Below are 26,000 nucleotides of genomic sequence, written 5' to 3'. Positions count from 1 at the left end.
TCACGATTGCATTTAATAAAAGAAAATATTGCAAGGACGAAAAAGAGTTGATATGGAATGGGTGTTTCCAATAGTGAGGGAGTCTAGAACCAGAGCCTCAGAATGGAAGGATATGCCTTTAGAACAGAGATGACGAGGAATTTCTTTACCCCATGGGTGGTGAATCTGTGGAATTTATTGCCACAGATCACTGTGGAGGGAAGTCATTGGGTATAATTAAAGTGGAGGTTGATAGATTCTGGATTAGTAAAAGTGTAAAAGGTTAAAAGGAAAAGGCAAGAGAATGGGGTTGAGAATAAAAATAAATTGGGTGTGATCGAATGGTAGAGCAGATTCGATGGGCTGAATGGCCTATTTATGCTCCAATGCCTTATGGTCTAATGGTCCTATTAACTTTGGAGGTAACTGATTCTATGAAAGAGAAATGCATTTGGATCATCTGTCTTCCTGTAAGAGTCACTATGACAGCGAGTTGGTCAGTGTTAACAAAGTTGTGTATCTGCATATAAAAATGTATGTCTGTCCTTGTCTGAGATGAAGAGGCAAGCCTTTTACTGGGAGTGTGAGCAGTATTGCTGGAAACCCACCATGCTCAACTCACACTGGTAAACTTGTCCCATATTCTGACATGCTTTGCTGATGGATCTCACTTCTTGCAGTCTCAAAGGTCTTGTTAGCCTTGTAGGATGAAAAAGTGATGAAGCAAGCATATCCCACGTTGAAGTTGGTGGAAGTGTTACCCAATACTGTGCTAGACAATTGAAAGTGGCTTCAGACATGTCAAAAGTGATGCACAAAAGAAATTAGAAATAATGAAAAAAGAAAGTCACTTAGTTATAATTGGATGAATTACCTTCTACAGAGGCTCAATGGTGTTACTTTCACTTTTTAAAATCATTTCTTGCTTAGCAACAGGGTTCTTAATTTTACATGCTGTTACGTATCCTCTCAGTGGCCACTTTATTAGGTACAACTGCTTGTTCATGCAAATATCTAATCAGCCAATCACATGGCAGCAACTCAATCCATAAAAAGCATGCAGAAATAATCAAGAGATTCAGTTACTGCTCAAGCCAAACATTAGAATGGGGATGAAATGTGATCTAAGTGACTCTGACTGTGGAATGATTGTTGGTGCCAGATAAGGTGATTTAAGTATCTCAGAAACTGCTGATCTCTTGGGATTTTCACGCAGAACAGTCTCTAGGGTTTTCAGAGAATGGTGCAGAAAAAAAAACATCCAGCGAATGGTGTTCTGTTGGCTTTGTTAATGAGAGAGGGTAGAGGAGAATAGCCAGACTGGTTCAAGCTATCTGGAAGTTGACAGTGACCCAAATAACCATGCATAACAACAGTCTTTGAATGCACATACGTCAAACTTTGAATGGGTTAGAGTAGCAGAAGATCTCACCTTGTTCCAATCCTATTTCTAATAAAGTGACCACTGAGTGTATGTTACATATACTGTATATTATGCCTCATAGATTTTAGTTCTGTTTAGAAGTTTTATTAGTAATGTTAAACTAAAAACAACAGATCTTTTGCAGATGGGCTGCAGGCCACCTTCCCTCTGTATGTATCCATATCTTGCTACAGAGCTTGTCTTGCAATCTGGCCATGTCAGCACCAGTGTGTGCAATGTTGCTCAACCCTATCAGTGACAATCTGTGCTTCACGACCTAGCTCTGTCAGTAATAATGCACTTCACTGCTCAGCTCTATCGGTATGTGTGTTGTGTCATCACCAGGCCCAGAGTAACAGAGGCATTCCCAAGCAGTTTTCTACTGGTCCTACAGTAACACAACACACCACTGGCAAGACTGGCTAGAGATATTTATGCACACTTCCTTACCTTTCAGTGAATACTTGCACTTCTCTACAGTGTCCTAACAATTGTAGCTTTTTCAGATCTGCATGTCACTGTTCAGAATCAGAATTAGGTTTATTATCGCTGACTTGTCGTGAAATTTGTTTATTGAATTTTAATATTCTCATTAATTTACTCATCCACCATGTTAACCAAGACTTAGCGTTTCAAAGGTACATTTAATGTCAGAGGAATGTATACGATATACATCCTGAAATGCTTTTTCTTCACAACCATCCACGCAAACAAAGGAGTGCCCCCAAAGAATGAGTGACAGTATAATGTTAGAACCCCAAAGTCCCCCCCCAAGCTCCCCTTCCTAACGCACGTAAGCGGCAGCAAGCAGGAAACCCCCTTCCCCCACCGGCAAAAAAAAAGCTTTGATACCCACCACCAAGCACTCAAACGTCAGCAAAGCAACAGCAAAGACACCGACTGCTTTTGTACCCCAAAGACTGCTTTTTCTTCCCAACCTTCCAGGAAAACAGAAGCGTGCCCCTCAGAGAATGAATGGCAGTTAAATATTAGAACCCCAAAGTCCCCCCCCCCACTCTTGCCCTCCCTCCTGCATGTAAGTAGCAGCAAACAACAATCCTCCCTCCCACCACCAGCAAAAAAAAGCATTGGCCCTCACCATCGAGCATCCAAGTGTGCTGCAAAGCTCTTCCTCAGGGCTATTCTTACCCTTGACGTTGATAGAAGAACAGAGGAAATCCACATTTCATAAATGCTAATTGAGTTTCTAATACAATGTTTGTAAATCGTCCACAAGGCAACAGCTATAAAGAAATTCCTGGCTACCTTGATACCACTTATGATGGAAGTGAATCTTAAGGTCAAACATCTTTGTGCAGCTAAATTCTTCCTATTCTGTTTTAAGTTTTGCCACATTTAGTCTTGCCCCCTTGGTCACTCATGCTAAAATCTATTATGTTTTGTAAGTTCAAAACATTAAACTGATTGGAAGAAAAACAAGGAGCCAAGAGATTCAAATCTTAGTTCATATTTACTTTAAGCGAGGTGCGCACTTTTCATATGGTAGCATCATGACATATGCAATTCACTTATTTTTACATATAGCCTGTAGTGAATTATTCTAACAAAGAATCCTTGATCAGCAGCATATATAGAAGATTACTCAGATATTACTGAAATATTAAATACCCAACAAATTCCTCCACAGTAAACCTCAAGAAACCTGATGTTGTAAAATTATTTAATTCCTTGTGCCAATGAATAAAAGCCCAAACTGCCAGAGAAAGATCTCACCCATTGTAATTTAGACCAGGTTAAAGATGCAGCTTTGTTTCTTGCACTTTTATACATGGTTAAGAGGGAATATGGCATGCTTGCCTTTATTAATTGATACTTTGAGTTCAAAAGTCAGGAAGTAATGCTTCAGCTTTAAAAACTTTGTTTAGGCTGCATCTAAAATATTGTAGGAAGAACGTCAAGGGTTTGGAGAGGATGCAGAAGAGATTTACGGGGATGCTACCTGGATTACAGAGCATCTGGTATAAGGAGAGGTTGGACAAAGCTGGATTATTTTCTCTGGAGCGGTGGAGGCTGAGGGAAGATTTGATAGAGGTTTATGATTATGAGAGGCATAGACAGAGTAGGCAGATAGTATCTTAATTCCTGGGTTGAAATGTCTAATACCAGAGGACATGCATTTAAGGTAAGAGGGCGTAAGTTCAAAGAAGATGTGAGGGGCAAGTTTTTTTTTATTCTGAGAGTGCTGGCTGCCTGGAATGTGCTGCCTGGGGTGGTGACAGAGGCGGAAACATTAGGGACTTGTAAGAGATGTTTAGATAGACACATGAATGTGAGAAGAATGGAAGGAGATGGGCATTGTACAGGCAGAAGAGATTAGTTAGCCATTTGATTTCTAATTTAACTGGTTCAGCATAACATTGTGAGTGGAAGGACCTGTTCTTGTGCTGTACTGTTCTATGATCTAAAAAGAGAAGCAAAAATAGAGAGGTAGTGTTCATGGGTTCATTGTCCATTCAGAAATCTGGCAGAGGGGAAGAAGCTGCTCCCAAAGCATTAAGTGTGCATCTTCAGACTCCCTGATAGTAGTAATGAGAAGGGAACATGTCCTGTGTGTGGTAATGGTCATTGATGATGGATACCAAGTTTTTGAGGCATTGCTTTTTGAAGATATCCTCCATAGTGAGGAGGTTAGTACCGAGGATAAAGCTGGCTGACTTTACAACCAGTACAATGTTTTTAAATGTACAGTGGACCCTCCACAGCAGATGGTAATGCAAACAATCAGTATGCTCTCCATAGTACACCTGGTTACATTTGCTAGAGTCTTCGATGACATCCCAAACCTCCTCAAAATCTTCATGAAATACAACCTGTTGCTACCATTTATGTGCTCTATATCTCATCAACATTGACCTGTACCAGAGTACACCACAATATTTGTTGATGCTCTTTAGGGCCTGTGACTGATGAAGCCATCAGCACAAGTAATCCACAAGAGCGAAAACTGCCATAAAAGTTACTTCTATGTTCCATGTCTAGCTTCAGTGAAATTACTTTATGGGTTGTTTGATTAATATTAAATAATAACTAAATAAGAATAAATAATTGTTAATTTATTAATTAGTTATTAAAATATATTAAAATTGAAAGGTAAGAAATTCAATAACCAAACACGTTTATTGTTACAGTATGTCAAAGGTTATGAGAGAATACCAATAGGAATTCCTATTTAGTTAATAGAAAATGAATTCAATAGCTATGAATTTTGAAGGATTCTGTAGTTGCTATCAAGCAGGAGATACAGGAGCCTGAAGACATACACTCAACATTTCAGGAGCATCTTCTCCGACTCCCCGATCAGATTTCTGAATGGTTCAAATGGATCAATTTATTATCAGAGAATATATACAGTATGCAACCTGAAATTCTTACTCTTCACAGACATTCACAAAAAACAGAACCCCAAAAGAATGAACAACAGAAAAATGTTAGAACCCCAAAGCCCCCTCTCCCCTCCCCCATACAAGCAGCTACAAAACATGAACCTCCCTCTCCCCCCACCCATTTTAGCAGTAAGCTTCAACACCCAAGCAACAGCAAAACCCCCAGAGGAAGACCATGACTTGCAGTTGACAAAAATTATTGTTTACCGGACAGTTCATTATGCCACCAGCTCTGTCTTTCACTAACAAGGGACAGAGAACTGTCACTCATTTCACAGCAAAAGAGGAGACTGACAAACAGTCGATGTTACGATGTTACAGCCACGTCATTTTTATTTTGAGATTTGTCGACTCAAGAGCCAGCAGGGGTGGGGGCAGGGAGGGAACACAGACCACCATCTGCAGCATCCGTCGCCACAAAATCTTGATATTCCTTCTCCCATGAAGCTTCGGTTGGCAGCACTGGCCTGGAATTGGTTGCTAACAGGGCTGCTCCCCAAAGTATTCCATGCCACACCTGGAGAATGTTGAAAAAAGGCCAGTTGGACAGTGAGCTCCAAGATTGGGTACTCATCTGCTGTGAAAAACTACAGTTTGTCTGCTGATCAGGCTCCTCGATAGAACCCCAGCCACCCTGAAAAGGAATATTGAAGAGAGGAACTTAAGCTGTTTCTGCAGTTGAGTTCGAAGAGGCAGCTATTTGGTGCCATCTTAGCTCCAGCTGAATGGGCAATGAGCCCATGAACACTTCCTCAGTATTTTTCCTCTCTTTTTGCACTGGTTATTTAATTTATTTGTTATATATACTTATATATGTCTGAGTCTACTAAGCTACTAAGCAAGTGGTGCTGCTGGAGCTGACAGTCCCATGGGAAGATAGCTTGGAAGAGGCCTTTGAAAGGAAGCTCTCCAAGTACACAAGACTGGTCAGCAACTGTCAGCAGGCTGGATGGAGAGCGAGGTGTCTCCCAGTGGAGGTTGGTTGTAGGGGATTCACAGCCCGTTCCTTAGTTAGAGCCTTCAGCATTTTGGGCATTGAGGGAGAGAGGAAGAGGAGAGCCATCCGCAGTACCACCGATGCGGCAGAGAGGGCCTCAAGATGGCTGTGGCTCAAAAGAGGGGAGCCATGGAGTCATAAGTAGCTAGCCATCCGGACACAAGTTAGGGTCTGATCAGCCCCGGCTGGGTCACCTGGAGGAAGTTGTATGATGTTGAAAGACCTGAAACACCCGATGATTCCAGGAACATCACTGAAGATGTGTCCAGAAGCATCAATAGATGTATGTACACAGATTATTGTAAATTACAGTTTTTATTTCTATGTATTGCAATGTACTGCTACCACAAAACAACCAGTTTCAGAATGTACACTGGTGAAATTAAACATGATTCTGAATCTGATCTGAGTTACGTGAACCAGTCTTCAGTTCATAATGTAAATTGTAAGCAGTAAACTAAAGTTAAAAGTGCAGGCTGACGCACAGACTTGGAGATGTGGTTTTCAAAATAGTGGCCATGAGATGGTTGTATATGCATCAGCCAAACATTAAGACAATGGAGTTGTGTTAATTGGCATCCAGGCAAATAGGCGTTAAAGTCCTTATTCACTATTGTAAACGAGTTCAAGGAATCTTGCAGACCTGGCTATCACGTCAATTAGTAAACCCAGTAAAGGTATTTGTCTCCCATTATAGGTATGCAATTCAAAGGAAGCATTGTCAAACCAAAGTATTGAAGTAAACAATGTTGTTGTAACAATTGAAACTGTATTGAGTCACCTACTGTTGCCATGATCTTAGGAGTATAAGAATGTGTTGAACTTTTGAATTTGTGAGACTCTGCTGGGAGGATCTCCAGAAGCAGCTACTTTTTGTGAAGTAGCTTCAGTTTCTCTCCAGTGACTTTGATTACAGTCACAAAAGGCAGTGCACCATTGCTGCTGCATTATGCATTTAGCATTGCCAATCAGGGATGAATTCCTAGGCCCGCACAGTTCTGAACAGCACGTTGGGAATACGATAGGAAGGAAGTTCAGCTCTGGAGAGTGCAATCTTAATTTCTTCATGAACCAAATTTTTTTATATATTTAAAGTCAGCTATATATTTGCCTTTACAACCTTGGCTGATTACTTACCTGTTACATTTATTCTCAAACTTTACACCATCATTTCAGCAGGATAATATAAGTTCTATGTTTTGCCGTTCACTCCTTTAATTCAAGAAGCTACCAGTTATATGGAAATATTTTCATGATGTTCTTGCTCCATCGACGTGTGTCTACAACATTTATGAGTTGTTTTCACCCATACATTGGTTTCAGTAAATATCAAGAAGCATACAAGAAAAATCAATGCAATTTAATTGTTGCTCATTCTAAATTGCCTTCACACGATGTAAAATAAATGTTCAAATTACCTGCACTGTAGTATTTTCATACAGTGCTTCATCAATGCGATGTACAACACTTTCAGAAAGACATTTTACTCCTGGAGATATTGGCTTGACAAAATAAGCAATTGGGTGTCATGCCCTTAAAAACTGGTGCTAAATTGATGGTGCTTGTTCGAAGCTCTAAGCATTGAGTAAGTAGTTTTATTTGGACCCGAGAACCTTGCGAGCTCTGTGTTGACAAGCTTGCCTGAGACATGAGATAAGTCTTTGATTGCTGAGCAGTTAATGGGAAACTGATGGATGTTGTACAATGTTTATGACTTGTAACCAGCAGTCAGCATTTTTCTTATCCTTTTTTCCTGGTTGTTTCACAAAAGTGATTACAGCAAGTTTGCTTTAAGACTGCCTTTGAGTTTTTTTTTGATTTGAGATGGGGACAAGGAAGGTCTGGGAAGTTTGTGCACTACTTTGCTAATCTATTTGCATAACTAGCCCCTTTACAAATTACCAAGTTCATATTTGAAACAGTTGGCACAATTTTGCAGAGAATTAAATTCTGTGTTTTGCAGTTTGCTCAAGCATGACTATCAGCTATCTGGAAAGATTGGAGTATTAATCTTCAGTAGCAGGAGAATGGGGTTATAAATCAGCTGTGATCAAATGACAGAGCAGATCCGATGGGCTGAATGGCCTAATTATGTTCCTGTGTTTTATGGTCTTATTAGTCTGAAAGAAAAACAATTGTGCACAACATTTGTTTATAAAATCAAAGCAATTCGAAAACGATTGCTGCAGTTCTATGTTGGGTTTCCAAGTTTTTGAAGTTCTGATTGTGACCAAAATAGAGTAACATTTTAAAATTTATTTATCAGACTTTGTATTTACATAATACCTTTTATGGTGTTTTACAATCAATACATTTCTTTGATCATTGATGCAAAAGAGGGGGAAAAAGTATCCTATTTGTGCTCAGGAGCTCCCATAATCAGCAACGTCACATTTGCCTTGAGATTGATTTGCTTTATTAAGGTGTCATGATAAAGGTTTGTTGCATTGCAAGTCAGCCATTGTGTTGTAACATGACTTCTGCTGCAAAATTCAGAAGGGATGACCTGAGCCTCACTGATTGTCTATTGTGGAGCAGGAACAAATTAAAGTCTAGGAGTTTGGGGAGGAGAGATGCCTTATCAGGGCAATAAGAGGAGGCACATAGATAAGAGCTGAGGGTAGAAGAGGTCATAGCCTGGACGTGGAATAGAACAGTTGAAGATTAAAGCCTGAGCCAAGAGGTTAGGTTTGAGTTATTGCTGGAAGATCATTGGGGTCAGATGCTTCATTGATGAGCTTGACTGAAATTAATATTTTCTCACTCATTGAATGGAATTTTGTCTCTATAATTAGATTAGATTAGATTATGAGGACACACAGTCCTCGTTTATTGTCATTTAGAAATGCATGCATTAAGAAATGATACAGTGTTCCTCCAGAGTGATATCACAAAAAAAACAGGGCAAACCAAATACTGACACTGACAAGACCACATAATTATAACATATAGTTATAGCAGTGCGAAGCAATACCATAATTTGATAAAGAGCAGACCATGGGCACAGTAAAGAAAGTCTTAAAGTTCCGATCGACTCCCGATAGTCCCGATAGCAGGCAGCAAAAGGAAGAAACTCTCCCTGCCATAAACTTCCAGGCGTCGACAACTGCCGATGCATTGGAAGCACCCGACCACAGCCGACTCTGAGTCCATCCGAAAACTTCGAGCCTCCAACCAGCCCTCCGACACCGAGCACCAAGCTCCATCCTCTGCTGAGCGCTTTGACCCCGCCCCGGCCGCCGAGCAACAAGCAAAGCCGAGGACTCGGGGCCTTCTCCTCCGGAAATTCTAGATCACACAGTAGCAGCGGCAGTGAAGAAGGCATTTCAGAAGTTTCTCCAGATGTTCCTCCGTGCTCTCACGTCTGTCTCCATCAAATCAGGATTGTGCGCAGCACCCTACTTGACAGATAACAGATATCATTCACCGGAGTGCCCGCTGCGCGCTGCGTCGCGTCGCCATCTTCTCCTCCATGCCGACCAGTTTTGGTATTTGGAGTGTCCATGACGTCATATGAGATGTTGGAATCCTTCTTATGCTTTTAGTGGATGTGTATTCATAAAATACTGTATGTGTTAAGATACTTTCTCTAAGAGTCAGGGTGGAAGCAGCCTGCCTCAGGTAGAGGAACCCGGAATGGAATCTGAAGATGAGAGCTTGGATAGAGAAGTGTAATCCGGGGGTCAAGCAAGAGGACCATTCAATCAGAGTTGTTCAGGATGCTTTGCTGTTTTCTGCTGGATGCTCGTCAATGAGTAATGGAATTCTAGCCATTGATCTGAGGGTGGGGTGGAGTCAGCAGGTCTCATTAGAGTCACTGTCAGCTTGCTGCTGTAGGAGTTGATTGTGAACTGCAAGGGCCACTGTAGAGTGTATGAAAATCCTAGAAATGATGTATGGATCTCTGATATGCATTATTGAATATCGCTGCACTTCAACATGGTCTACTGTATTGCATTAAATGTTAAGTATATAGAATTAGATGGATTTGCAAGAACACTGATTCTCCTTCACAGCTCCTCACGAAATTGGACCGAATTTTGAAGCATATACCTTTTCATTTTTTGCTTTATCTCTACTTGGATGGGTGTTGGGTTTGAAAGATAATGGAAATTATTAGAAAGATGCTCTGCATCACAACCAGACCTGGTGTAAGCTCATTTCAAGTGGCCCCAGTGCAATCATGACCTCTGACACTGTATATAGTTTCCACCTTCTCCCTGCAATTGTGTAGGTCTCTCTAACATCCCAAAGGCTTGCAAGTTGATAGGTTAACTGGAAACTGTAAGTTGCCCCTTGTGTCATGGTGAACAGCAGGATCGGAGCTAAGTTTCTTTGCATGATACAGTGTGGAATTGGCCCTTAGAACAGCGCTGCCCAGCATTCCACTGATTTAACCTTCGCCTGATAAGATAAAACTTTATTTATCCTGAAGGAAATTATTGTTGCAAGGTTGCTCAGTCAGAATTACATACTTTAAAATGCAAAATGTAAGCATTGAAGTATGAAAAAAATACAAAATGTGCATTAAAAAGTAATAGTGCAAAATACAGATGAGCAATGAAACCATATACTTGTATAGTCATAGTCATACTTTATTGGTCCCCGGGGAAATTGGTTTTTGTTACAGTTGCACCATAAATAATTAAATAGTAATAAAACCATAAATAATTAAATAGAAATCTGTAAATTATGCCAGTAAATAAGTCCAGGACCAGCCTATTGGCTCAGGGTATCTGACCCTCCAAGGGAGGAGTTGTAAAGTTTGATGGCCACAGGCAGGAATGACTTCCTATGACGCTCTGTGTTGCATCTCGATGGAATGAGTCTCTGGCTGAAGGTACTCCTGTGCCCACCCAGTACATTATGTAGTGGATGGGAGACATTGTCCAAGATGGCATGCAACTTGGACAGCATCCTCTTTTCACACACCACCATCAGAGAGTCCAGTTCCATCCCCACAACATCTGTTGGTGTCTGCTACCCTCAGCCTGCTGCCCCAGCACACAACAGCAAACATGATTGCACTGGCCACCACAGACTCGTAGAACATCGTCAGCATCATCCGGCAGATGTTAAAGGACCTCAGTCTCCTCAGGAAATAGAGACGGCTCTGACCCTTCTTGTAGACAGCCTCAGTGTTCTTTGACCAGTCCAGTTTATTGTCAATTCTTATCCCCAGGTATTTGTAATCCTCCACCATGTCCACACTGACCCCCTGGATGGAAACAGGGGTCACCGGTACCTTAGCTCTCCTCAGGTCTACCACCAGCGTATACTTAAGGGGGAGGAGTTGTAGAGTCTTTTAGCCACAGGGAGTGAGGATCTCCTGTGGAGTTCAGTGGTGCACTTCAGTGGAATCAGTCTGTTACTGAAGGTGCTCCCCTGTTTGTCCAGCAGTATGTCATGAAGGGGGTGAGAGGTATAGTCCATAATTCTCTGTAGCTTCTTTAGCATCCTCCTCTCAGACACCAGGACCAGGGAATCCAGTTCCACCCCCAGAACAGAACCAGCCTTCCTGATAAGCTTGTGGGTCCTCTTGGAGTCAACTGCTCCCACCCTGATGCCTCAGCAGACTAATCACAGGGCAATTTACAAGACCAATTAACCTACGAACCAGTATATCTTTGGACTGTGAGAGAAAACTAGGGCACCTGGATGAAACCCATGTGCACACGGGAAGGAACATGCAACCTTGGCCACAGAGGACGCCGAATTGAACTCCAATCTCTGATGCCCCAAGCTCTAATAGTGTTGCACAAAATGCTATGTTACCATGATGTTGATGGGAACATGAGAAGAATCGAAGTTAACAATTGTGTAATATATTTGTAATTGGGCGCTTAACACTCAGTATGGTGTTTGCAGAGCCTGTTTCTGTCCTCTATGACTCCAACATCATTTACTTTGAGACCAGTATGGAAAAAGGAATGAGAAGTGATTAGAAGAATGGATGTATATTCAGACCATCACACTTATGGATAAAGATTGATTAAATTAGTTTTAAGTTTGTGTTTTAAGCAACTGATGCATGGCATTTTTGTGTCATGTTAATTTCAATTTCATTTCCACATGAAATATTCATAATTCCATGTAGAATGGAGACAGGCCATGCCAACCAACAAGCACCCATTTACATTAATTTTACTTGATACCAATTTCATTAATCTCATCTAATTCTATTATGTATAATACAATTAGGTGGCATGGATCAATAGTTTCATCTTCACTTTTCTATTGATGGTCACATTGAAACAATTAGAAAAGCTTGTGCTGCAAAGTTTAAAGTACATTAATTATCAAAGTAGGTATAAATCATGATATGCTACCCAAGGATCCATTTTCTTGCAGGCATTCGTGGTAGAACAGAGAAATACAATAGAATGAATTTTAAAAACTACACATGGACAAGACTGACAAACAACCAATGTGAAAAAGAAGACAATCTAATTAATAATAACTAAATAAATTTATTAATCGATGGATCAAAAACTAACTGACGCTGAGAACTTGAGTTCAGAGTCCTTGAAAATGAGCCCATAGTTTGTGGAATCAGTTCAGAGTTGAGCTGGGTGAATTTACCTGCGATGGTTCAGGAACCTGAGGTTGAAGGGTAAAAACTGTACCTGAACCTGATGGTATGATACCTAAGGCTCCTGTACCTCCTCCCTGATGGCAGCAGCAAGAAGAGAGCTTGGCCTGGGAGGTGAGGGTGATTGATGATGATACTGCCTTCTTGTGGAGTAACTCCTTGTCGATGTGCTTAGTGGTGTGAGGGCTTTTCCTGTCATAGATTGGGCTGAATCCACCACATTTTGTAGGTTTTCCATGCTCAGGCGTTGACGTTTCCACACCAGGTCATGATGTAACCAGTCAGGACACTCTTCTCTGTGCATCTACAGAATTTTGTCAAAATTTTAGACGATGTGCCAAATCTGTATAGATTCTAAGAAAGTAAAGATGCTGCTGTGCTTTCTTCATAATGTCACTTATGTGCTGGTACCAGGACAGATCCTCTGATGTGATAACACCATGGAAAATATTGTAAGTTACTCACACTCTCCACTTCTGATCCCCTAATGAGGACTGGCTCAAGGTCCGCCAGTTTCTTCAACCTGTAGTCAATAATCAACTGTTTGTTTTTGCTGACGTTGAATGAGAGATTGTTGTTGAGGCACCACTTACCTGATGGTTGAAGTGTAATACATGACGGGACTTACATTTTAATCAGCTGCCCTTGCGCAACCTTAGCATGCCAACCACATTACACTTCAGCTTGGAAATTCATTTGCAATAACATTTTATCCAAAGCATACCTACAATTGGACACACTGCAACTGAGCATGCCCAGAAGCAGAAAATTCACATGTGTACAGAGATCAATTGAACAAGCAAAGCCTCGCACAGCACAAAGAATCAAGTTCGCAGCATTGTGCCTCACTGGTGATATAAAAGATTTATGAACAAGTCATTTTGTAATATTTTCTCATTTCAACATTGCTTGCACAACATCACTAATACGCTGAAAAACTTATATGCATTAATTGTAAATTAATCAGGCTGAGCAGGGTCCAAATGGAATGAGAATAAAATTGTCGAATAACATTACTCACACCCAGATTTATTCCTGTGCTCAGAAATGAAGCGATTAGATCACCAGATAATCTATTGCCTTCAGAATTCTAAATTCACCAGTGTCTGTTAAGTCAAAGCTCAAGTTTCAAGTACAAAATATAGAGAAGAAAAATAAGTTCTTGACTAAATTTGAAGAAGGTTATTTCTTGCAAAGGTCTATAATTGCATAACAAAAGTTAGATAGAGGTCATTTAAGGAGAAGCATTGATCTAGCTTCAGAAAAATCTGCATGAAAAGGATCAAACACCATCAAAGATAGGAACCTGATATTTTTTATCTTAACCCATGAACATCTCAATGCTCAGCGCATGATTCTTGAAAATTGGAATGATTGAACTTGACAAAGGTGATTGAACAGTTATCCTCTCACTTGAGACAATGATTAAGTACAGGCAAGTGCTTCCTGGGGGAATGCAATGGAATAATTCTTCTCTTCATTTTTAAAATAATTTTTCCATGATGAAATGACTTATTTTATGAGTCAGCTTTATGCCCCTTCTCCAGGGGCTAAGTAATAATTCACACTGGTGTTTGAGAACTAGATGGTTCCCTAGGTAGTGGGTGGTCTGAAATAAATGGAGGTAGTAGGCATAATTTACTCAAATGGAAGGATGGAACAGCGCAATGTTAATTTGGGGATGGGTACATGATACCTCACAATCCATTGACAAGTCAAAATACTGAAGGAACTCAGCAGGTCAGCATCTATGAAAGGGAATAAACAGTCTATGTCATAGTGAAAAGTGGTCAAAATGGTAAGCTGAAATAGTGATTAAGGTTGTGTAGGTTGGTTCAAGAACCAAAATTGTTGAAGGGAAGTAACTGTTCTTAAACCTGCTGGTGTAGGATTTCAGGGTTCTGTACATCAAGCCCAGTGGTAACTGTGAGAAGATGGCATGGCCTAGATTGTAGAGATCTTTGATGATAGGTGCCGCCTTTTTGAGGCAGTCTCTCCTGTGGTTACTGTTGCTAGGGAGGATTTTGTCTGCATTTGGGCTGAGTCTATTCCTCTCTGCAGCCTCTTACACTCCTGTGCATTCAGATTGCTGTACCAGAATTTGACACAACCAGTCAGGATACTTTAAACAATGCCTGTGTAGAGATTAGTTAGAATATTTGGTGACAAGCTGAACCTCCTTAAACTTCAAAGAAAATAAAGATGCCTTACTTGTGATTGCATCTATGTACTAGGCCCTGAACGTATCTTTCAAATTGTTAACACCTTCTGTTACATTCATCCAGACAAATGATAAATATTGTTTAATTTCCTAATTTAATCTTTCTAGATGCATTTTGCCCCTCCAATTATGTCACAGCTGATTCCCTCTGCATCAACACTGGGTTGGGGGGAAGAGAATGGGATTACTGTTTAGGCTACTGATTAAACAGGACAGCCATATCAATAGTTCAATAGGTATATCTAATGTCAGAGAAATGTACACAATATGCATCCTGAAATTCTTCTTTTCACAAACATGCAAGATCTTGAGGGACGGGGGTATCTACAAATCATCTTGCAAAGTGGATGATCTTTCTGTGTATATGTCTGTTCCATTTAGACTCCAGCTGACTGGTGATATCATGATGTTAATACTGAGAAAGTCATCTGTGATGCCAGTGACGGGGAAGAAGGCATTTTCTTTTGCTCGAAATAACCATTCTTTTGTTCTTGTTTGGTGTAAGAGTTTGTGGTATGTCCAGGCATTGTTTTATCCAGACTCTGCTGTAAGTTAGCACGCGTGGCAGTGTTATGAATGGAACTGAATGCTGTGTAATCATCACTGCCTGACCCTCGTCTTGACAGTGTGATGGGAGGAAGGCTGTTGAAAATGCAGCTGAAGACACTGGGCCAAGGGCATTGCCCAGAGGAAAAACTGAGCAAAAATGATTTCTCTCCACTCACCAAGGAGCACTTTGCCTCTACTCCCGCTGACTATTTTAGAAGCGGCTGTTTGGTGCTGTGTTCAGTTGATTGCTTCTTTGACATAGAATGTTGCAGCTCCTAACTTTCCTTTAGCATTTTCTTGTTTCTGTTCCTGAATCAAAGCTGCAATGTAGTCCGAAACTGATTAATTCTGATAAACCTGATCTGAGCATTGGTGAAAATGATAGCAATTTTGGAGATAGAAGAGACTGCACATTCTGGAATCTGGAGCAACATACAAAATGCAGGAGGAACTTATTGGGTCAGGTAGCATCTTTGAAAAGAATGGAGAGTCGATGTCTCAAGCTGACACCCTTCACCTGGACTGAAAGGCAGAGGGGAGATAGCTATATAAAAAAAGTGAAAGGAAGGGGTGGAGCGAGAGTTGGCAGGCGACAGATGAGAGTATTGCCAAAGTGCAGGAGAGCAGCGGAAATCGCAGGGGATGAGCAGTGAGAAAGGGTCTCACAGAACTCCTCTCAACTGCCTGTTTCCCTGTTTCCCTCCACAGATGCTGCCTGATCTGTTCCGTTCCTACGACAATTTGTATGTTGCTAGTTTGGCTTGATGACCCCTTTCATCTGTTTACTGATGATTGGGTAAATGCTAACTGGATGGTAATTGGCTGGATTAGATTAGAATTATCCTGCCTATTGAAAAAAATATTTTGCATTATCATAGATCTAAGAGAATGATTTGGCATATGCCAATTCAGATTTAGAAGTTTGAACCATTATAGCCAGGATGTGTCCGCTTCCATACCTGGTGGTTTGCACTTGGCTGTTTTTTAAGGCTTTTGAAGTCAAGTGGAGTGGACTCATCTAGCTGCAGACTACTTGTGATGGTGAGAACTCCAGGAACAGTTTTGGGCCCCTTATCTAAGAAAAAGAGATGCTGGCATTGGAGAGGATCCAGAGGAAGTTCATGAGAATGGTCCTGGGAATGAAGGGCTTAATGCACTGAAGAAAGTGTGATTGATGGCTCTGGGCCACTACTCACAGGAGTTTAGAAGAATGAGGGGAAATCTCATTGAAACCTATCAAATATTGAAAGGCCTAGACAGAGTGAACATGGAGATGATGTTTTCTATAGTGAGGGAGTCCGGGAGGCACGGCACCAAAATACAATAACGGCCCTGCAGAACAGAGATGAGGAAAAATACCTTTAATCAGAGGGTGGTGAATCTGTGGAATAGGCCAGTCATTAGGTGCAGTATATATGAAGTGAGGGTTGATACGTTCTTGATTAGTAAGGGCTTCAAAAGTTATGGAAAAGGTAGGGAATGGGGTTGAGAGAGATAATAAGTCTTGATAAAATGGTGGAGCAGTCTTGATGGGCTGAAGGGCCTATGTCTGTTCCTATGTTTTGTGATCTAATAGATTGAGAGAAACATTCGTTTGACATTGCTGGCTGCAGACACTTCAGTGTTTAACTCATACATGTTTTAGGAGTAATGGCAAGCTTTTCTACCTGCTCCAGAATTGTGGAGTTGGAAGCTTGGCCTATTCTTGAAGGGTAAAAAACTACAGGAATAAGCCAGCATTCAATCTTTGAAGTCCCCAAGAGGAATGTTGAAAGTAGTTGTGATTGATTTGTTCAAATGCAAGTAGAGTACATTACTTTCAGAAATTAAAGTGTCAGGAAACTCAGATGAATCAAGAAGAGTCAGAATCAGCTTTATTTATCACTGACATATGTCATGAAATTTGTTGCTCTGTGGCTGCAGCCGAGTGGAAGACACAAAAAAAAACTAAGTTAAAAAATAAATAAATAGAGCTAAAGATGAATAGTGAATCGTGAATTCATAGGCCGTTCAGAAATCTGATAGTAGAGAGGAAGAAGCTGTTCCTAAAACTTTGAGTGTAGGTCTTCAGGCCCCTTTAGTTCCTTCCCAGTGGTAGTAGTGAGAAGGGGGCACATCCCAGGTGGCATGAGGTGTTAATGATAGATGCCGCCCTACTGAGGCACCTTCTTTTGATGGTGCGAAGGGTTGTGCTCGTGATGTTGCTGGTTGAGTCTACAGCCCTCTGTAGCCTCTTTTGATTACTTGGAAACCTGCATACCGGTTGCTGATGCAATCAGTCAGAATACTTTGCACTGTATATCTGTAGAAATTTGTGAGAGTGTTTGGTGACATACCAAATCTACTCAATATCCTAATGAAGTATAGCTGCTGGTGTGCCTTCTTCGTGATTGCATAGATGTGCTTAGCTCGGGATAAGTCCACTGAGGTGTTGACACCCAGTAATTTGAAGCTGCTTATTCTTTCCACTGCTGACCCCTGACCCCTTGATGAGGACTGGTAGACTGATATGTGTTCTTCAGACTTCCCTTCCTGAAATCCACGCTAACTTTTTAGTCTTGTTGTTGTTGAATGGAAGGTTGTTGTTGTAACATCACTTTTCATGTAATACAAAATTAAAGAAAACATTGCATTTCCTTTGTACTGCACTGGAGTATCAGGATGCTGTGTTCATTTTTTTTTGTCGAACTTGAACCCACAAATTTCTGAGTCCAAGGAAGGATCGCTACAATTGAGCCAGAGCTGATGTTTTACATACTTAAGTCTCTTAAACAAATGATTCATGTGGTCCCCCGTTACTGGTGTTTCCTTTGACACTGTTGTAAACTAATTACTGGAGTTTGATTTCTGACATTAGTCAACAACTCATTCTTCAGAGGGCCTTTCTGATAGTCATAGTCATAGTCATACTTTATTGATCTCGGGGGAAATTGGTTTTCGTTACAGTTGCACCATAAATAATAAATAGTAATAAACCATAAGTAGTTAAATAGTAAAAAGTAAATTATGCCAGGAAATAAGTCCAGAACCAGCCTATTGGCTCAGGGTGTCTGACCCTCCAAGGGAGGATTTGTAAAGTTTGATGGCCACAGGCAGGAATGACTTCCTACGACGCTCTGTGATGCATCTCAGTGGAATGAGTCTCTGGCTGAATGTACTCCTGTGTCCACCCAGTACATTATGTAGTGGATGGGAGATATTGTCCAAGATGGAATGCAACTTGGACAGCATCCTCTTTTCATACACCACCGTCAGAGAGTCCAGTTCCATCCCCACAACATCACTGGCCTTACAAATGAGTTTGTTGATTCTGTTGGTGTCGGCTACCCTCAGCCTGCTGCCCCAGCACACCACAGCAAACATGATAGCACTGGCCACCACAGACTCTTAGAACATCCTCAGCATCGTACGGCAGATGTTAAAGGACCTCAGTCTCCTCAGGAAATAGAGACGGCTCTGACCCTTCTTGTAGACAGCCTCAGTGTTCTTTGACCAGTCCAGTTTATTGTCAATTGGTATCCCCAGGTATTTGTAATCCTCCACCATGTCCACACTGACCCCCTGGATGGAAACAGGGGTCACCGGTACCTTAGCTCTCCTCAGGTATACCACCAGCTCCTTAGTCTTTTTCACATTAAGCTGCAGATAATTCTGCTCACACCATGTGACAAAGTTTCCTACCGTTGCCCTGTACTCAGCCTCATCTCCCTTGCTGAAGGCATGCACAAGACCAGAATTGAAGGAGAACAAAGGGTGAAGAAGGTTGTAGGAGTGATGCAGGTTTCAGAAAGCGGAAGAGTTGCGACCATAGCAAGATTTGAAAATATGCATTAGAATTCTGAAGCAGGACTATTGCTGAACTGGGAACTGATGTAGGCCAGCAGACATAAATCAGGATAGTGCACGAGTACTCAGACAGCAGAGTTTTGGGTACAGTGAAATTTAAGCCCACAGTTTATTGATATTAAATAGATTAAGCAAGGTATATCACTGAAACTTAAAATTTCAAAAAAGATTTTGTTCAATTCCAAACTTATGATCTTTTACTTGAACCAGAAATGTATGCTGAAAAACTAATTAAATAATTTGTGATTTAAATTGCCCCGCAAATCTGGGGCATCAGATAGATTTGTATTTTGCTGCACAAAAGTCAAAAATTGTGTTTGAAGATTTAAGCCAGGAGCTCAGTCTCCTTCTGTGTTTTGGTTTGCCTTGGAAGAGATGTTTAAAGTCCTCCTTTAATTCTTATGTTGCTTTTCAATGCATTAAGTCAACTTATGCATCATGGTTGCTTTCACAAGCAATTTTATTAAAACATTATATCACTCACTGCTTTCTTTTTACTTTCATTTTCACCTTATTCCTTTCAATCTATACACATTGCATTCATTTAACTGAATCTAGGTTTAATACTTTCATTAAATAATGAACATTAAAATAATTTGCAACGACAGAAAAGAGATGAAGAGAGGTCTTACAATCAAGCATCACTTTAAAGTTTTGCATGATCTAAACTGCTTAAATGCCACAAAAAAATTGATTGCTTGCAAGGCATAAGTGGAAGAAAAACTAAATCAGACACTGGACCCCTGAAGTAATAACACAAGATGATTGAAACTCACAGCAGGACTTGCAGAATTTGTAGAGGGAAAAACAGAACTAACATCTTGTGTTATTGAGCTTTCATCACGTTTTTCCATTCATGACGTACTACCGTCACTGCCGTTGCAGCAATGATTAATCCACACATGATTTTACAGTTACATGATTTTCACCACCATTTGATCTCTATAGAGCTGGAAGATCAACTTATGTTCAAGGAGGAATGTGTATCAGTAGTGTCACACAGGTGAGAAACTGCTAGAAAGTTCAGCAGTCTAATGAACAAAGAGGCAATTAAAAGAGAGAGAGAGTACGGCGCGAGCTGAGACACGAGCTGGGAAGTCACCATGGTAACAGCTCAGAGCGGTTGAGCTAACGGACGCTGGAATTTTGGATGGATTATAAAAAGTTGATCCTTCGGTCTGATAACAGCAGAGGAGACACGACACGAGAGCACTGCGGAAGCTACCTGAGAAACCACTGGTGGAGTTTAAGACCACCACAGGGTGAAGGCCACAGACTGATTAATTTCGACCCGTGATTACCAGTGCAGGTAAGAGCTTGCCTGTGGGGTTCAGCTGGTGGTGAACCCGTGCCGTGGGTTAGTAGACCGTTCCCTAGAAGGGGCTCTGTCCATCTGTGTCTGTGTGGGGGTGACACGAAGTGACTCTGAAGACTTCGGAAGCAAGAACAACTAAAGCTGCCAACTTGAACATCAACTCAATTAACTCCCTCTCTCTCCATCAATTCAACTCGACGCAACACAAAGTGAACTGAACTGCTTAAACTTACCTGACACCGTAAGACTGATATCTACCTCCTGGACTATTATTTTTGTATCCACACACACATTTACGGATATATATAAAATAGTTTATAACCAGTATTGTAGTATTCGGTTTAATGATATTAATTTGTAGTAGTAATAAATATAGTCTTAATTTATAGTAAACCAGACTCCAGGTGTGTTCCATTTCTGCTGGTCCTTTTCAACCCATCACGGGGTTCGTGACAGTAGAAACAGTCAACAGAAGTCTATATTAGGTTACAGTACAGGAAGATTATATGTGCAGGCTCCTGGATACCAATTAATGAAGTAATTAAGTTCTGCATCTCTATGTGATCCAATCAGGCAACTTGTAGCAATATGTTCATAGGAGGACCAAAAAGTAAAGGTGAAATCGTGCTTAATGTACTTCATACCAATAAAGCATGGGTTTAAATTTCACTTTATCCAAAGCTCTGCTACCTGAGTACATATGTGTACCATCCTGATTCCCATCACCTTTATGTCTGCTGACTTACATTGGCTTCCAGTTCAGCAATAGTCTTATTTTAGAATTCTAATGCATATTTTCAAATCTAGTTATGGTTGCATCTCTTCCTCTTTCTGTAACCTCTTCCTGTCCTGCAAACATCTTCAGCTCTTACTCTCCTTCATTTCTGGTCTTGTGCACTTACCCAGTATTCCTTGCTGCATCATTATTGACCATCCGTTCAACACCAGCAACAGTTATAGTGGTAAATTTGGCCCATTAAACTCTTCAGTATGCTTTGGACTCACAAAGTATGCACATAAATCCTGAGATTTCTCATGATTAAATTGCATAGTACCTGTGGTTGCCTTTGGACTTGAGAACCACAGCCAGTATGTCAGTATCAGTATGTTTGATAATGCTTTTATGGAGTTTTTGATAATGCTTAATACATAAAGGGAATTAGGTAAGTGCAACTGCTATTGTCTTATTTCATGGAACAATGCATTTTACAACACTGCATATTGGTTTCTAATGCGAATTTAACAATATTACTTGGAGTAAAGCAATAGCATCAAAATGGAATATTGCAGGTCAACTTCAGACCAATATGTGAAATGCTTGGAACAACCAATTCTTTGAACTCAAACCACTGCAAGTTCTCATTTGAAACATTTCTCCCTTTGTAGAATGAATACTGTATGTACTCTAATCAGTGCTGCTCCAAAGTACATAGGGACTCCCATCAAACAGTTCTCTCTGATTTTAATTTCTGTGAAATCAAAGTGAATGAAAGTCAGAGCAGTTCTTTAAACTGAACTAAACCCTGTCCTCCAGCTTATGGCCCATCTGGGGAGGATGAAAGCTATTCTTGTTGTTTCACAAGATGAGTTCAGAAGGACAAGGCCTTTATTTGATCTCACCCTTCTGGAAATAAAAATCAACCCTTTACACTTATGAAACAGTTCAAAACTTGACCAATAAATCAATTCTTTTGGTGTTTGATCACTTTCCTATGGAAAGAAGCTCTTTTTGACATTAGTCAAAGCATTGCCAATCGTAGTGCTAAATTTGTGCACTATCTTCTGGAGTAATTGGAAATATTGTTCAGTTAAATTTTGTTTAATGAAGTATCTCTTGTTGAGAACTCTTCTTAAGACTTCCCTTTCTGAGACAAACAGGAGCAATGTTGGCATTTGGAGAGGGGGTGATGCTGAGATATAGTGGTTGCATTCCAAGAGCAGGCTGTGAAGTTGAGTATTCTGCATGGAGGTCTAGAAGCATGAGTTTAAGAAAAGAAAAAAAAAACTTTGTTCATTATTTTTTACTTCTGTTTCCTCACAAATTCTGTGAGAATGATCTTTATTCAAATTTTGGGTAGCCGTACGTGAATTCAGTAAATACAAATTTCTATGACTGAAACATGTATAATACTTTCAGACAGGAGGACTGAGATCTAATACTGCAAGAATGAAAAGCAAAGGGATTTAATTTTGTAAAAACAGCTCACAATTATATGAAATTAAAACCCTGTAAATTAAATGTAGAGTGGTTAATTCCTCTGTAGATTCCAGCAGCTCTACATGTGAAACAATAGCTGAGTATATATCAATAGGTTTCAGCCTATTATCGATGAATTAAAGTAATTCTTTAGAGTAAAAATGAGTTATGCAATTAAACCATACAAATACTGAAGCAAAGTGAGAATGAAGTGCTGAAAAGAAATGAACTATTACATAATTCGAATTAAGCATTAGTTCAATTACAGTTGAATCTCGTGTTGTGTTCACTAAGAATTTACACTTCAGGTACCTGGATATTACCTGAGAAGTTAAATTGAAGAAACCTTTAAATTGGAGGCTACAATTAACTAATGCAAACTGAAGCAAATTACTAACTACTCTTCCAGAATAGTTATTAATAATTCCTTCCTCAGTAATGAACAGAATTCAGAGACCTAAAGTTAAAATAAATATTATCACTCTGGTCTTATTACCCTGATTTTAAATTGCAAAATTGCTAATTATTCTCTATTGTCTCTATGTTTAATGAGAAAATGAAATATGTTTCCATAAACATTTGTTGTGCAGCTGTCTTAAAGATAATACATTTTCTGGATCTCCAAGACTGATTTGATTTGCCTAAGGTAATAAGTGAGGTATTTTCTTTTCCTCCTTTCTGATTCAAAATTTTTTTCCTTCTGCCCTGGGCATAGTGTGCAGGGAAGAGGTAGAATTTAATCCAGCTATCACCAAATAGGAGAAATTCCACCGACAAGCTATACTTTTCTTGTCAGATTTGAATGTTTGTATATATCTCAGCTTGTGACACACCTAATTATCAACCAACAATGGATTCAATGTCATGTTAGATGACATGTCTTTACTGTTTGTCTCCTTTGGTTGAACATCAGTGTTTTCCCATTCCTGCTGTTTTGTGCTTTCCTGGTGTGGAAAATATATCTCATTCATTGAACAGAGCCCAGTTGTAGAGCCCAACGTTAAATCTTGTTTTGGTGGGAAAGCAGTATGCTAGTCTGAATATTGGTCATTCTAATGTTCATGATTGCAAACAAGTCCTCGGGCCATTTAAGGAGGAGAGTGAGTACAGGGGGAAATGCAGTCACTTGACCTTCTATCATCATCAAATTGAAATCTTAGTTCTTCAGATAAGTTTTCTACCTGTTCCATCCAGAGAGGAACAGTTCATAGCATGATTTTAAAAATAAGGAATATACTTATCAGTTTATGAATCTGGCCATATTTATTTAGTTTTTTTTCCAATTTGTTTACAGTGATAATGTTCCATATCCTGATAAGACCATAGGAGCAGGATTAGGCCATCCTGCCCATCGAGTTAGCTCCACCATTTCATCATAGCTGATCCATTTTCCCGCTTAAAGCCATTCTCCTGCCTTCTTCCGGTATCTCTTCATGCCCTGACCAATTAAAAATATATCAACCTCTGCCTTAAATATACATAAAGCCTTGGCCTCTACAGCTGCCTGTGGCAAAGAATTCCACAGATTCACCACTCTCTGGCTAAAGAATTTCCTCCTGCCTTTTTCTATCCATGCTAGTATCTTTACTGTAATACCATGGGGTCTAACTTTGGCCTATCGTATCCTGTGGCTCCAAGTACCCTGAGACCTCATCCCTAACAGTCGACTCCAACATCTTCCCAACCACTGAGGTCAGGCTAACAGGCCTATAATTTCCTCTCTTCTGTCTCTCTCCCTTCTTGAATAGTGAATTGACATTCGCAATTTTCCAGGCTACAAGGAGATAGAAAACACACATCTAAAAGGCAATTTTATGATAATCATGGGGGATTTCCCTCGGGGTTTACTCCTGAAGCCTTCCCTATGAGCTGGTATTGCCGTAAAGTAGTAGAGGTTTGAAATCAGATTCTTCCTTTTCCTAGATGAAGCTGCCAGCCATGCCCGATGATCTCCATTTTCCTGAAGTGACTGGTTTTAAGAAGTCAGTAACCCACCTTCGTCCCTTTTCCTGTCAGTAGAAATGGTTCCCCATGCTTAGCAGCTAAGCCAAACGTGAATGCCAGTAGTTGGACTTGGTTGTCAGAGGCTATCTGAGGTGCCTGCCATCGGAAGCATTTAATAAGTAGTGGGCGCTTGAACCCATTACTACCCCTGGCTATAACAACCTTAAGGAACCATATGTTCCTTAAGTAATCTGCAGTATTAATTCAATAAGAGGTCTGATGCAGATGAAGTTCCTCCAACAGATGTCACCGTGACATTTTGTAAATTCAACATAGACTGCAAGCCACACTCAAGACACGTAGAGGTGATGAAGTGCAATTTTGTTTCTCTCAGTCTTTTCAATTCACTTCAGGCAGGTCATTTGGAGGTAGCCTGCACCTCTTATTTGCCTCAAGCCTGGGGTCACATATACCTAGGTAGCTGCATGGCTTGTGCTGCCAGAGGTCTGTTCAGTTCTTTCTGAATGCCCCTGAAGTTCAATGGAATAATTGAAAGGTGCTTAAATAATTATTGAAGAAAATAATATGATTAAAATATGTATTATTTATTTGTTAAATTCAAGGAAAAGCAGAGCCTTTTTTTGGAATTTGATGGGGCAAAGAACAATAAAATAGTGCCCAGTGCAGATAACCATTTAATACGTCCCAGCTCTTGAAAAGAAATGAATAATTTGGTGCTACACCAAAGCAATCTTTAACACCGCAAATTTGTCCACTTCAACTATATGTCAAATTGTCATTTCATTTTTCCCGTGGAATCTGATTCTGTTCTTTAAGGTAACATGTTCCAGATCTTATCAACCATCTGCATGAATAATGTTTCTTGTCATTTCTCCTAACCTTTCTGAAAATTACCTTAAATTGCCCTTTGTTACAGACCCACTCACCAAAGGAAACTGTTTCTTTCCTCTTGCTCTTTTGCAACGTACATCATTTTAAAAAGCTTAGTTAACCTTCACATTAACCTTCTCCCCCCTCACAGAAACTTGGAATTTACAACACAAATGAGGAGAACAATCCTGTCATCTTTCTCAAATCATGATGTTTACACTCCTGATTCAATCCAAACAAATCTCACTATACTTCCTCCATGATATGTTCTGAAGTGCCCAGCAGTGTTCACAATTCTGGACACAATGCATAAATGTTTAATACAGATTCCCAGTTTGTATTCAGTCTTTCTCATACAACTGTCCAGTGCCTGATCAGCTTGTCTTGCTGCCTTCAAATGCTTGTGAATATGTATACCCAGATCCCTTTGCTCTTAAAAGTTTCTCCCGCCATTAAAAATATTCAATTTACATTATATTCTGCCTATCATTTTCCCATTGCTGAGGTGGGTTTTGCAAATGCCTAAAGGTGTAGCCTTCTGCACCAATATACACCTGGTTAGATTTCGAACCTGAAGCAGAACGCCAGAAAGACACAGATAATTCACAAACCTTTCCAGATTCAGTTTCCTGGTTTACAACA

General features: G+C 40.2%; 1 protein-coding gene across 1 annotated transcript in view; it reads left to right on the top strand.

Moving 5' to 3' along the window:
* LOC140200982 (teneurin-2-like) overlaps positions 1 to 4,376 on the top strand; it is an 80,808-nt gene extending 76,432 nt beyond the window's left edge. The window contains exon 3 of the mRNA XM_072264620.1: positions 4,318 to 4,376. Within this exon, the coding sequence (XP_072120721.1) occupies positions 4,318 to 4,376 (59 nt within the window). The remainder of the gene's footprint in view (positions 1 to 4,317) is intronic.
* The last annotated feature ends 21,624 nt before the right edge of the window (positions 4,377 to 26,000 follow it).

Source organism: Mobula birostris, chromosome 7 (assembly GCF_030028105.1).
Source record: "Mobula birostris isolate sMobBir1 chromosome 7, sMobBir1.hap1, whole genome shotgun sequence".
In the NCBI taxonomy this organism is placed as follows: Eukaryota; Metazoa; Chordata; class Chondrichthyes; order Myliobatiformes; family Myliobatidae; genus Mobula; species Mobula birostris.
This window is presented reverse-complemented; position numbering and strand designations above follow the sequence as displayed.